Source organism: Erythrolamprus reginae, chromosome 4 (assembly GCF_031021105.1).
Source record: "Erythrolamprus reginae isolate rEryReg1 chromosome 4, rEryReg1.hap1, whole genome shotgun sequence".
In the NCBI taxonomy this organism is placed as follows: domain Eukaryota; kingdom Metazoa; phylum Chordata; class Lepidosauria; order Squamata; family Dipsadidae; genus Erythrolamprus; species Erythrolamprus reginae.
Genome location: NC_091953.1, coordinates 13,283,909 through 13,298,872, shown reverse-complemented (window position 1 = coordinate 13,298,872; position 14,964 = coordinate 13,283,909). Strand labels below are relative to the sequence as shown.

Below are 14,964 nucleotides of genomic sequence, written 5' to 3'. Positions count from 1 at the left end.
TGATCCAAAATATCTAACTGCCAAAGAAATACAGTACGCATGAGTATACAGTGTGTTGTGGGTTAAAATAATGTGTAGGTAAGCCTTAGCAAATCAATTTGGAATTCTCGAATACAGCTCACCTGTCTGGAACCCGCACTGCATATTGGACATTTATACAATCAAGAGAGTCCAGCAATATTTCACAAGAAGAGTCCTCCACTCCTCTGCTCACAACAGAATACCTTATTCCACCAGACTTGAAATTTTAAGCTTAGAAAATTTAGTACTAAGTCGCCTTCGACCTGATCTAAATGTAGTTCATAAAATCTTCTGCCACAATCTCCTACCTGTTGTGGTGGTTAGCTCTGGCCCAGCTCCTGCCCCAAGGACTGTGGATGTGGGGGAGACATCCACATGCTGCAGGCCTGTTTTGCTCCCGGTGGAATCTGCTGATGAAGGTTCCTCTGGCCAAGAAGACATGAGTGACAGGGAGGAGGAGAGTGTGGCAGACAGCTCAGAAGGAGACCAATTATCTAGCTTCTCCTTGGATTCAGAACAAGAGTTAATGATACAGCCACACATGCGGAGAGCGATGCATAGGCAACAACAACTGAGAGATTATTATCAAAGAAAATGAGGCCACCTGTGGTTGGGTGGGGCTGTGGTAAGTAGTGAGGCTGCTATAAATAGCAGCCTGTGGGTTTGGCCATTGTGGAGGATTCTCTGATCCTTGTGTTTTGTGCCTGCTTTGCTGACTTTGACCTTTGTGTGCTGATTTCCCCCCTGCTTTGAAACTAAACCAGAGCAAAGTGTGTTTCACTTTGTGAAAGAAGAAGGACTGTGAATTGCCTCACAGCTGCAAGCTAAGTATCACAGAACTGATAAGAGACTTGAACAAATTACCAGTTTGTTTTGAGATGAGTGCTCTTTGCTATACAAAAAGAGTACTTCGTTTATTTGCATTTTCGGTATAAAGAACATTGTTTTGAATTTTCAAACGTGTGTGTGCCTGAAATGGTATCTCTGCATTTTCGGGAGGATTCTACCAGAGAGCTCGACAGAACACCTGTCAGTGACAGCTTCAGCTTCAACCACAACAATACACGAGCACACAATAGATACAAGTTTAATGTAAATCTCTCCAAACTCGACTGCAGAAAATACAACTTCACAGCAGAGGGGTCAATGTCTGGAATTGCACTACCTGACTTTGTGGTTTATTCCCCAAATCCCCAAAACTTTAACCTTAGTCTGTCTATTGTCAACCTCACCCCATTCCTAAGAGGTCTGTAAGGGGCGTGCATAAGCGCACCAACGTGCCCACTGTCCCTCTCTTACTATCCTATTGTCCTCATTTACCTGTACTTTCTTTGCTTATGTTTATGCTTATACCAATACTTGCTATCTTGTATATGTTTGAAAAACACACAAATAAATAAAATAAATAAATATAAAAGAACTTTAAGAATGCATGCATCAACATGAAGGTAGGGAAAAATATAAACTGTTCAAAATAAATAAATAAAATCTAACAGAACTTTGAGAATAGAAAGTGGTTGCATTCTAACTGAATGCATGCATCAACATGAAGGTAGGGGAAAATATAAACTGTTAAAAAAAATAAAGGGAACACTCAAAGAACACATCCTAGACCCGAATGAATGAAACATTCTCATTGAATACTTTGTTCTGTACAACATGCTGTGCACAACAGCATGTGAAATTGATTGTCAATCAGTTTTGCTTCCTGTGTGGACAGTCTTGATTTCACTAAAGTTTTATTTACTTGGAGTTATATTCTGTTGTTTATTTATTGATTTATTATTTATTTATTTATTTTGTCCAATACACAATATACATTGAAGAGAATAAACATGTAGTAGTATACAGTGTTCCCTCGATTTCCGCGGGGGATGTGTTCCGAGACCGCCCGCAAAAGTCGAATTTCCGCAAGTAAATACACCATTTTTGGCTATGGATAATATCACAAGCCATCCCTTAACATTTTAAACCCCTAAATTACAATTTCCCATTCCCTTAACAACCATTTACTCACCATTATTACTGGTACTTACCATATTTATAAACATAATTATTTATTAACAATTTTTTTTTTGTTATTTATTTGCAAAAATTATTAGTTTGGCAATGACATATGACATCATCGGATGGAAAAAAACGTGGTATAGGAAAAAACCCGCAAAGTATTTTTTAATTAATATTTTTTGAAAAACCGTGGTATAGGCTATCCACGAAGTTCGAACCCGCGAAAATCGAGGGAACACTATATATCAAAGAAAGGATAGAAGAAAAGATATACGAATAAAATACGTCAATAAAGAATAGAGGAAAAGATATATGAATGGAAGAAAAGATATATGAGATATAGGAGAGACAATTGGACAGGGAGAATGGAAGTTTAAGTGTTCCCTTTATTTTTTTGAGCAGTGTATATTGAAATTGCTGATTTTCCCCATGGTGCTGCCATCATGCACGGATTCTAGCTTGCGCCTTTTTAAAAGGAAGATGATGGATGGAGCTCAACTGTTCTCCAGTCTACTTCTATTGGGGGTAAACAGCACAATCGCGTGATGCGTTGTCTCTTTGTTTTTTGACTAGCTGATTCTTGCGGGAGCTCTTCGGATTGCTGACAAGGTGGAATCAGGGAAGACTTCGATAATTGTACATTGCAGTGATGGCTGGGACCGCACCGCTCAGCTCACCTCTCTGGCCATGCTCATGTTAGATGGCTATTACAGGACAATACGAGGCTTCCAAGTACTGATAGAGAAAGAATGGCTGAGTTTCGGGCACAGATTCCAGCAGGTGAGTGTGATTATTTTTGTGCTGGAACAACAACAGATTTTGAAACGCCGTCCTTAAACAATAGTAACAAGAGAAAGAGAGGACAATATTTTTCTGTTTAAATCAGTTTCCAGAAAAACCAGAGTGAGTTTTTTTTTTTTTTTTGGGGGGGGGGGGGCACTGGTTCAGTGTCAGAATTTTGACAACTTCTTGTGTACGTCGAACATTTACACATAGACTGTTTTCTCTGTTCAGAATGCAGTAGAGCGGTACCTCTACTTATGAACTTAATTCGTTCCATGACTAGGTTCTTAAGTAGAAAAGTTTGTAAGAAGAAGCAATTTTTCCTATGGGAATCAATGTAAAAGCAAATAATGCGTGCGATTGGGGAAACCACAGGGAGGGTGGAGGCCCTGTTTCCTCCCAGGAGATTCCTAGAGATGCTCCACGGAGGCTTCTCCCTGCCTTTTCCGGCCCTGTTTCCTCCCAGGAGATGCCTAGAGAGGCCCCACGGAGGCTTCTCCCTGCTTTTTCCGGCCCTGTTTCCTCCAAGGAGATGCCTAGAGAGGCCCCATGGAGACTTCTCCCCGCCTTTTCTGGCCCTGTTTCCTCCCAGGAGATTTCTAGAGAGGCCCCATGGAGGCTTCTCCCCGCCTTTTCTGGCCTTGTTTCCTCCCAGGAGATTCCTAGAGAGGCCCCACGGAGGCTTCTCCCTGCCTTGTCCAGTTACAGTTTCGGAGGCTCGGGTTTGTAAGTGGAAAATGGTTCTTGAGAAGAGGCAAAAAAAATCTGGAACACCCGGTTCTTATCTAGAAAAGTTTGTAAGTAGAGGCATTTGTAGGTAGAGGTACCACTGTATTTACATTCTGTTTTTGTCACTGTTGTTAGCTGCTCCAAGTCCACGGAGAGGGGCGGCATACAAATCCAATAAATAATAATAATAATAATAATAATAATAATAATAATAATAATAATTTGTTTTCCCGTTAATTATCTCTTTGCATTTGGCCCATTACCTGACCTTGTAAAGAAACATACAAGTAGAATTCTGTATCTCAAGATGCTGGTGCTTGATTTAAGATTGTGAATAGGCACTTGAAAACTGGCTGAGGATTTGCTGATCACATACAGACATAATTGCGAGAGACTAGAAAAAAATCCACAGCTTATTGTGGAAGAATAGGCTGCAATATTTTTTGTGGGAGGATGCCAGGGTCTTTGACAACTGTGGAAAACCAAAAATGATTATTTTTTCAACCTAAACTTTTACATAGCTGGAAAAAATGAAGAAGAGGACAATAAAAAAAAAAAGCAAGGGCCTTGAGTACTTTTCCTACAAGGAAAGGCTAGGAAGGATGTCAGGAAATTATACATAGCATGGAGAAAAAAGAATAGCTTGAAGTTTTCTCATCCCACAAAACTTTTCGACAGTATCCAGTGGAACTAAATAGAAGTTTTAAAACAAAGCATTTTTTCAAACAGTATACAATTATAGAACTCATTAATTCTAAGTATAATTAATTCTAGGTGAAGTTGATGACATGAATAATTCTAATAGGAGATTGGATAAATTGGTGGGGATGGGTCTATCTGGATAGAATCAATATTAACAGATTCAGCATTTATTTATTTATTATTTATTTATTTATTGGATTTGTATGCCGCCCCTCTCCGGAGACTCGGGGCGGCTAACAGCAACAATAAGACAGCGTATAACAATAATCCAATACTAAAAACAATTAAAACCCATTATAATAAAAAAACAAACATACATACAGACATAACATGCATAAAATTGTAAAGGCCTAGGGGGAAAGGGTTTCTCAATTCCCCCATGCCTGGCGGCAGAGGTGGGTTTTCAGTAGCTTACGAAAGGCAAGGAGGGTGGGGGCAATTCTAATCTCTGGGGGGAGTTTGTTCCAGAGGTCCGGGGCCGCCACAGAGAAGGCTCTTCCCCTGGGTCCCGCCAAGCGGCATTGTTTAATTGACGGGACCCGGAGAAGACCCACTCTGTGGGACCTAACTGGTCGCTGGGATTCGTGCAGCAGAAGGCGGTCCCTGAGATAATCTGGTCCGGTGCCATGAAGGGCCAATTCTGAAGAAACAACATGGGAAAAACATGTGTTCCCTCCTTATAAGAACTTCAGGAGGATTCAGTTGGTCACTAAGAGAGACAAAACACATGGTGCAGATTAGTCCTTGCCCAATTAAGGATACAGGATCTCCTTAATTTCATGTTATTACTGTGTTTCCCTGAAAATAAGACCCTGTCTTATATATTTTTTTGAACCCTGAAATAAGTACTTAGCCTTATTGCATTGCACTCAAAATCCCAATTGGACTTATTATCAGGGGGTGTCTTATTTTGAGGGAAACAGGGTGTAAAGAGAATGAAGGGTGAAAATATTTGATTAAGAAAACCACAGTGAACTTTAAATGGGGAGAGGGGAGAGAGAAATTTAAAAAATTGCTCTTGCATTGTTCTTCAGGCTGCAAATCAGGAATTGGGGCTCCACCTGCAGGTCATTTTGGTTCTCTACAACAGTGTTTTTCAACCAGTGTGCCGCGGCAAACTAGTGTGCCGTGAGACATGGTCAGGTGTGCTGCGAAGCTCAGAGAGAGAAAGAAAGAAAGAAAGAAAGAAAGCAAGAGAGAGAGAGAGAAAGAAAGCAAGAGAGAGAAAGAGCAAGAGAGAAAGAAAGCAAGAGAAAGAGCAAGCGAGAGAGAGAGAAAGAGAACAAGAGAGAGAAAGAAAGCAAGAGAGAGAGAAAGAGAGAGTAAGAAAGCCAGAGAGAGAGAGAAAGAGACGGAGGGAAGGAGAGAGAGAGAAAGACATAGAGGGAGGTAGGGAGGGAGAGAGAAAGAGAGCAAAAGAGAGAGGAAGGAAGGAAGAGAAAGAAAGTGGGATGGAGAGAGAGAGAGAAAAGAGGAAGGGAGAGAGAGAGAGAAATAGAGCGAAAGGGAGGAAGAGAGAGAGAATTTTTTTGTCCAAACTTTTTTTAGCTGTGCCCCCCCCCCCCCCCCGCTCAATGTGCCCCAGAGTTTCGTAAATGTAAAAAAGGTGCCGTGGCTCAAAAAAGGTTGAAAATCACTGCTCTACAAAGAGGGTAATTTGTTATAAGTCAATGTCACTGTGTCTGTGTGTCTTTCCTTCTACTTTTGTCTTGTTTAAGAGAGTTGGTCATGGAGACAAAAACCACGCTGATGCTGACCGATCGCCTGTTTTCCTACAATTTGTGGACAGTGTGTGGCAGATGACGAGACAGGTATTTATCAATTTATTGGACTTATATGCCACCCCTCTCCAAGGACTCGGGCGGCTTACAGCACATAAAAGAAAAAAACAATATAATACAATATGCTAAATCCAATTAATCTGAATTTATTTATTATTATGATTATGATTATTATTATTTATTGGATTTGTATGCCGCCCCTCTCCGCAGACTCGGGGTGGCTAACAACAATGATAAAAACAACATGTAACAATCCAATTTAATAAAACAACTAAAAACCCTTATTATAAAAACCAAACATACACACAAACATACCATGCATAACTTGTAATGGCCTAGGGGGAAGGAATATCTTAACTCCCCCATGCCTGCCGACAAAGGTGGGTCTTGAGTAATTTGCGAAAGACAAGGAGGGTGGGGGCCGTTCTAATCTCTGGGGGGAGTTGGTTCCAGAGGGCCGGGGCCGCCACAGAGAAGGCTCTTCCCCTGGGGCCTGCCAAACGACATTGTTTGGTTGACAGGACCCGGAGAAGGCCAACTCTGTGGGACCTTATCGGCCACTGGGATTTGTGCGGTAGAAGGCGGTTCCGGATGTATTCTGGCCCAATGCCATGTAGGGCTTTAAAGGTCATTACCAACACTATGAATTATGACCAGAAACCGATCGGCAGCCAGTGCAGGCCACGGAGTGTTGCAGAAACGTGGGCGAATCTGGGAAGCCCCACGATGGCTCTCGCAGCCGCATTCTGCATGATCTGAAGTTTCCGAACACTTTTCAAAGGTAGCCCCATGTAGAGAGCGTTGCAGTAATCGAACCTCGAGGTGATGAGGGCATGAGTGACTGTGAGAAATGACTCCCTGTCCAAATAGGGCCTCAACTGGTGCATCAGGCGAACCTGGGCAAACGCCCTCCTCGCCACAGCCGAAAGATGATGTTCCAATGTCAGCTGTGGATGGAGGAGGATGCCCAAGTTGTGGACCCTCTCTGAGGGGGTCAATAGTTCCCCCACCAGGGTAATGGAGAGACAGATGGAATTGTCCTTGGGAGGCAAGACCCACAGCCACTCCGTCTTGTCTGGGTTGAGTTTGAGTTTGTTTATTTTATTATTAGAGTTGGAAGGGACCTTGCAGGTCATCTAGTCCAACCCCCTGCTGGTACAGGAGACCAACGCGGTGGACAAATAAATGGAAACACTTGACTTTTTGGCATCATAATGTTTGTACATGTTCAAATCAATCAAAACTTGACATATTTTAATGTTTTTTTTAATTGTTATTTAATGTTTTTTTAAATGACCTTTTTCTTTACAGAAATTTAAGGAAATTGGTTATAACCTTCTAGAAATGGCAGACCTCTCAAATGGCAGACCTCTCAAAGAGGCTAAATTGTTGGTGCTCGAATAGCAGGCGCTAGTGTAACAGAAAGTGCCCAAATGTTTGGTGTTTCAAGAGGTAATGTCTCGAAAGTCATGACTGCTTTTGAAAGAGAAGGGGAAACGTCCTCAGCTAAGCACAGGTCTGGTCGAAAGTCGAAGTTGTCTGAGAGAGACCGTCGGACTCTAAAGCGAATTGTTAGAGTGGATCGCAAGACCACAGCTCCTAAAATCACTGCAGAGCTCAATAGACATGTACAGAACCCGGTTTCCACAAAAACTGTTCAAAGGGAGCTTCACAAATCTGGATTCCAGGGAAGAGCTGCAAGGCGTTTCCATTTGTTTGTCCACCCCCTGTACATCACGCTAATCCAATAGTAGTCTGGTCTTTTCTTGAAGGTCACTAGTGTTGGAGCGTTCACCACCTCTACCCATTCTTTGGTGGACAATAAGCCTGGTAAACTTAATGCTGAACAATGCTCCTTTTGTATACGTAGTCCTCAACTTACGACCATAATTGAAACCAAAATGTAGATTGTTAAGCGAATATATTGTTCTGACAGTCTCAAAATGAGGCAACAGTGCGGTCAGGCGGTAGGGAAAGCAAGTAGAATGCTTGGTTGCATAGCTAGAAGTATAACAAGCAGGAAGAGGGATCCCGCTATATAGAGCGCTGGTGAGACCACATTTGGAATACTGTGTTCAGTTCTGGAGACCTCACCTACAAAAAGATATTGACAAAATTGAATGGGTCCAAAGATGGGCTACAAGAATGGTGGAAGGTCTTAAGCATAAAACGTATCAGGAAAGACTTAATGAACTCAATCTGTATAGTCTGGAGGACAGAAGGAAAAGGGGGGACATGATAGAAACATTTAAATATGTTAAAGGGTTAAATAAGGTTCGGGAGAGAAGTTTTTTTAATAGGAAAGTGAACACAAGAACAAGGGGACACAATCTGAGGTTAGTTGGGGCAAAGATGAGACGCAACATGAGAAAATATTATTTTACTGAAAGAATAGTAGATGCTTAGAACAAACTTCCAGCAGACATGGTTGGTAAATCCACAGTAACTGAATTTAAACCTGCCTGGGATAAACATATATCCATCCTAAGGTAAAATACAGGAAATAGTATAAGGGCAGACTAGATGGGCCATGAGGTCTTTTTCTGCCGTCAATCTTCTATGTTTCTAAAACTTTTTGTTAGGTGAATTTTGCCCCATTTTACAACTTTTCTTGCCACATTTGTCAAAGGGAATCAGTGCAGGTCTTAAATTATAGTAACACGGTTGTTAAATGAATCTGGTTTTCCCGATTGACTTTGAAGGTTGTAAAAGGGGATCCCGTGACTCCAGGACTTCGCAACTTTGATAAATATGAGTCGGTTGTCAAGCATCCGAATGTAAACCCCGTGACCATGGAGATGCTGCAACATTCATAAGTTTGAAAAACGTCATATGTCCTTTTTTCCCCCAGTATCGTTGTAACTTGAAATGGTCACAAAATGAACTGTTATAGGTCAAGGTCTGGCAGGAAAACGCTCTTTCAAGTGTGCCAATGTGAGAAATATCCAGTGTACACCTACTGTAATACTGAATATCTCCGAGACCGCCTCCTGCCGCACGAATCCCAGCGACCGATTAGGTCCCACAGAGTGGGCCTTCTCCGGGTCCCATCAACTAAACAATGTCGGTTGGTGGGCCCCAGGGGAAGAGCCTTCTCTGTGGCGGCACCGGCCCTCTGGAACCAACTCCCCCCGGAGATTAGGACTGCCCCTACTCTTCCTGCCTTCTGTAAACTCCTTAAAACCCACCTTTGCCGTCAGGCATGGGGGAATTGAAACATCTCCCCCTGGGCATGTTTAATTTATGCATGGTATGTCTGTGTGTGCGTCTGTTAGCATATGGGGTTTTTTAAATATTTAAATATTTTTAAATTTGTCTGTTTACTTATGATTTGTTTCTACATGTTGTGAGCCCTCCCGAGTCTTCGGAGAGGGGCGGCATACAAATCTAAGTAATAAATAAATAAATAAATAAATAATAAATAAATAAATAAATGTTTTTTTCCCTTTCTTCCCTTGTAAGTTTCCCACAGCTTTTGAATTCAACGAATTCTTGCTCATCACCATCCTTGACCATCTCTACAGCTGCCTCTTTGGGACCTTCCTATGTAACAGTGAGCAGCAGAGAGCGAAAGAGGTAAACCATCACGATAGTGCACCGAGGTACACCCAGGACAGCTCGCGCGGCTTTATTCTGGACAGTTTGGAGTCTCCGAACACTCTTCAAGGGTAGCCCCATGTAGAGCGCACAGCAATAATCAAGACGGGAGATGATGAAGGCCTGAGTGACTGTGCGTAAAGCCTCCTGGTCCAAATAGGGCCGCAACTGGTAAACCAGGCGAAAAATACACTGCTCAAAAACATAAAGGGAACACTTAAGCAAAACACACTATAACTCCCAAGTAAATCAAACTTCTGTGAAATCAAACTGTCCATTCAGGAAGCAACGCTGATTGACAATCAATTTCACCTGCTGTTGTGCACATTCAACTTTGTACAGAATAAAGTATTCAATGAGAATATTTCATCCATTTAGATCTAGGATGTGCTATTTGAGTGTTCCCTTTATTTTTTTGAGCAGTATATATAGTAACAGTTCCAAATTTTTTCCTCGGTTCTTTTTCAGTTCGTCCCAAAAGGAAAAATTATTATTATTATTATTATTATTATTATTATTATTATTATTATATATTACATTTGTATGCCGCCCCTCTCCCTAGACTCAGGGCAGCTCACAGCAGTAATAGAAAACAATGTACAATACAGATCTAATATTTAAAAAACTAAAAACCCATAATTTAAAAAACATACACACAACATACCATACATAAACTATAAAGGCCTGGGGAAGATATCTCAGTTCCCCCATGCCTGACGGCAGAGGTCGGTTTTAAGAAGTTTACGAAAGGCAAGGAGGGTGGGGGCAGTCCTAATCTCTGGGGGGAGCTGGTTCCAGAGGGTCGGGGCCGCCACAGAGAAGGCTCTTTCCCTGGGTCCCGCCAGACGACATTGTTTAATCGATGGGACCCGGAGAAGGCCAACTCTGTGGGACCTAACTGGTCGCTGGGGTTCGTGCGGCAGAAGGCAGTCCCGGAGATATTCTGGTCCGATGCCATGAATGGCTTTATAGGTCGTAACCAACACTTTGAATTGTGACCGGAAACTGATCGGCAACCAATGCAGACTACTCTGAGTGTTGGTGTGACATGGGCATACCTAGGGAAGCCCATGATTGCTCTCGCAGCTGCATTCTGCACGATCTGAAGTTTCCGAACACTCTTCAAAGGTATCCCAATGTCGAGAGCATTATAGTAGTTGAACCTAAAGGTGATGAGGTTTCATTCTTCATTTTCAGAATTTTCTGTATTTAGAGTAAGAATAGTTTTTGGGGTTTTTTTTGCTTTATCACATGTGCAGACCATAGATAATAAAAAGCCCCTTCTTCATTTTTACACTTTCAACATTCATTTGACATGCTTTTATACATCTTAGTTTATCTGGTGCTAAGATTTAAGATTTAATTGGATTTGTATGCCGCCCCTGAGGACTTGTACCAACGGTACATTATCTTATAAAAAATTTGTTTAAATTATAATTTAAGGTACATATTAAACCAGTGGTGAAATCTACATATTCTTCCTACCGTGTTTGGAAGTACACACTTCACTTTTTCACCCTCGCACGTGGTTTTTCACACTCTGCACATGCGCAGAATTCTTTGCGTATGCACAGAACGATTTGTGCATGCACAGAGGGTTAAAGAAAGAAAAGGGTGGCGTCCAGCCGGGTGGACAGAGCCTTGCTCTGCCACCACTAGTGGTTTTTTGAACCAGCAGCAGCTGCTGCTACTGGTTCGCCCAAACTGGGCCAAACTGGTAGCATTTCATCCCCGTTTCAACTTTCATCCACATCATTTATGTATACAGTAATCCCTCGCCACTTTGTGGTTTACCTTTCACGGACTCGTTGCACCGTGGGTTTTTATAAAATATTAGTGGAAAAAATATATCGTGGATTTTCGATCTGAGACGCTACTTGCCTACATGAGATTGTAAACAACACACGATTGGTTGATTGATGGAGAAGTGACCAACCAGAGAGTGCTGCTTTGTATCCCAGAGCCAGCAGCGCGTTGTTTACTTTCCATCTGTGCGCAGCTTCGCCATCTCTGAGTCTGCTCCTATACTCAGCCATTTCCCATGGAGCGCTGTTTCATCGCGTAGGTTTGAGGTTTCATTGCGTAGGTTTTTCGCGTAGGAATTCAAAACATTTTACAATAAGTGTAAAGGTACAATACATGCACAGAACAGTGGGAATGGTTATTAAGGGAATGGGAAAGGCTTATGTAGTGTAAAAGTGTGGAGGAGGGTTTATAAAGCCTTAAGATAGGGTATAAATACTTATTTATTTATTTATTATTTATTTATTAGATTTGTTTACCACCCCTTTCCGTAGACTTAAATAAATATAGCGTCCCAATTTCACGGATTTTCCTTTATCGCGGGTGGTCCTGGAACGTAACACCGGCAATAAATGAGAGATCACTGTACTTTTGAAATGAAATGATGTCCCTGCTCCTTACAGGGCATTTCAGAAAAGACAGTATCATTGTGGTCCTACATCAACAGTCAGCTTGAAGACTTCACCAACCCTCTCTATGGCAGCTACACCAACCATGTGTTGTATCCGGTAGCTAGCATGCGGCATTTAGAGCTTTGGGTAGGCTACTACATCCGGTGGAATCCTCGAATGAAACCACAGGTAAACCACAGACCCCTATTAAGTGTTGTACCTCATGATTCTGGACAAATGTATATTTTCTTTTATGTACAATGAGAGCACATGCACCAAAGACAAATTCCTTGTGTGTCCAGTCACACTCGGCCAAAAAAGAATTCTGTTCTACTCTACTCTACTCTACTGTATTCTGTTCTATTCTATTCTACTGTATTCTATTCTATTCTACAACCTTTCTTGTCACAATTAAGTAACTCACTAGAGTTATTAATTTAGTAATTTAATTTAATTTAATTTAATTGACCTCTATGCTGCCCAATCCCAGTGGGACTCAGGGCGGCTTACAACGATAAATAGTACATACAATAAACAGTCAAATAATTAATAAGAACATTAATAAAAACACAACAAACCAAAAAGAATTAACCAGTCAAACCCACAAATATATAGAACAGTTGCAGGGACGCAGTTGTTAAATGAATCTGGCTCCCCCATTGACTTGGCTTGTCAGAAGGTTACAAAGATGATTCCATGACCCTGGGACACAATGCAACATGTCAAAAATATGAGCCAGTTTTCTGAATTTTGATCACGTAACGATGAGGGCGCTGCAATGGTTGTAAACGTGGGGAAACTATCATCAGTTTGTGCCGTTGTAACTTCAGTCACTGAACAAGTTGAGGACTACTTGTAGAGCCTTTCCAGAAGAGAATTTGGGTTTTTTGAACAGCTTCTGTTGAGGAGCCATGGTGGTTCAGTGCTTAGAATAAAGTTTTGTAAGCTAATTCAGCTCAGTGCCAGGAGTTCGATCCTGACCAACTCAAGGTTGACCCATCCTTCCAATGTCAGTAAAATGAGGACCTAGACCAGTGATAGAAACATAGAAACACAGAAGTCTGATGGCAGAAAAAGACCTCATGGTCCATCTAGTCTGCCCTTATACTATTTTCTGTATTTTATCTTAGGATGGACATATGTTTATCCCAGGCATGTTTAAATTCAGTTACTGTGGATTTATCTACCACGTCTGCTGGAAGTTTGTTCCAAGGATCTACTACTCTTTCAGTAAAATAATATTTTCTCATGTTGCTTTTGATCTTTCCACCAACTAACCTCAGATTGTGGCCCCTTGTTCTTCTGTTCACTTTCCTATTGAAAACACTTCCCTCCTGGACCTTATTTAACCCTTTAACATATTTAAATGTTTCGATCATGTCCCCCCTTTTCCTTCTGTCCTCCAGACTATACAGATTGAGTTCATTAAGTCTTTCCTGATACGTGTTGTGTTTTGTTATGTTTTGCTTTTGCCGTTAGGAACCAGTCCACAACCGCTACAAAGAACTCCTGGCGAAACGAGCAGAACTTCAGAAAAAAGTGGAAGAGCTCCAGCGAGAAATCACCAACCGCTCCACTTCCTCCTCTGAGAGGGCCGGCTCCCCTGCGCAGTGTGTTACGCCCGTCCAGACGATTGTATGACATCACGCAGCCCCTCAGTCTTCCAAAGCCTGACACTCTTCCCCAACGCCTTGACACGTCCCCTGACTGGCCTTGAGGGGAGCTGTAACCCAACACAGTGGGAAAGCAACAAATCGAAGAGAAGCTGGAGCAGGACTTTTTTGGTGGTGGCTCCTTTTTCTAAGAAGGAACCTGTCCTGAATCTAGACACTGTATTTATTATGGCCTACTTCTCCAGGGTATTTTATTACAGCTGTTACACTACAAGAAGTGGAATCTTTTTTGTCTTTTCTTTTAAAAACCTCTTATATAATATTTTTTTTTAAAGAGGAAACTAACTGCACGGCATCCCAAGACCCGACTGCAAGGACGTTTATGAATGAGTTCAAAAATCTTTAGCATTGACTTTTGGGGTGGGGTGATGCACTTATTACAGGGTCACACTTATTCCAAACCTCAGCCGCCTGCATAGCAAGAGCCTCATAGGGAACTTCTGGTGTATATGTTGGGCTTTGCTGATTTTTACCTCGTCCGCTTAGTTCACTGCTCCACAAAACTACAAAGGAATTTGCAAGCGGAATGCAAGTCATCATTTTTGAGTTGCATGCTAGGAAAAGAAGAATATTCATTGCAATAGCGCAAATGAAAATTATGCATTCTTGGCTTCTGACACCTATGGGCGATAAAGACGACTTTGCGGTGCCTCGTTCTTACAGAAATATGACCTCCAAAGGGGAGAAAAAGCAACAATTCAAAACGTCTGAGCTTAATTGCTTTACACAGGGGTGAGGAAACCAATGTGTTGTTCATATTTCTAGTGGCATTCATGTAAAGAGTAAAACCTTGAGGTTCTACACATGTGACAGCTCCAGAAAATCTCAGTAAACTCAATAGCTGGAGGTTGTTCAGTTGAAGAAAGGCCATTTGCATGCGCGGAAGCAAAAATATCAGTGAAAATTGCTGAAATCTCACTTTTCTGCACGTCATTGTGCGAGATTTGGCTTGTGGCGCATGTGCAGAAGCTGAATCTTGCGCAAGGATGCGCCGATCCACCAGACGCGCCTGTGCCGGTCTCCAGGAGTGTTCCGGTAGTGGCGAAAGGCAGGAACCCCCCACCTGCTGTGGACTTCAACTCCCAGAGTTCCTCAGTCAGCTTTGCTTCAAATCCCAAAGGTAAATTATTCCACTGATTGTTCTGTCAGGAATTTTCTCCTTAGTTCTAAGTTGCTTCTCTCCTTCATTAGTTTCCACCCATTGCTTCTTGTTCCACCCTCAGGTGCTTTGGAGACTCCCTCTTCTTTATGGCAACC

General features: G+C 41.9%; 1 protein-coding gene across 1 annotated transcript in view; it reads left to right on the top strand.

Annotated features, from left to right (window-relative positions):
* The window catches only part of MTMR2 (myotubularin related protein 2), a 57,286-nt gene extending 42,945 nt beyond the window's left edge, over positions 1 to 14,341 (top strand). The window contains exons 11-15 of the mRNA XM_070749653.1: positions 2,602 to 2,808; positions 5,961 to 6,053; positions 9,486 to 9,599; positions 12,047 to 12,223; positions 13,514 to 14,341. Of these exons, the coding sequence (XP_070605754.1) occupies positions 2,602 to 2,808; positions 5,961 to 6,053; positions 9,486 to 9,599; positions 12,047 to 12,223; positions 13,514 to 13,675 (753 nt within the window). The 3' untranslated portion in view covers positions 13,676 to 14,341. The remainder of the gene's footprint in view (positions 1 to 2,601; positions 2,809 to 5,960; positions 6,054 to 9,485; positions 9,600 to 12,046; positions 12,224 to 13,513) is intronic.
* The last annotated feature ends 623 nt before the right edge of the window (positions 14,342 to 14,964 follow it).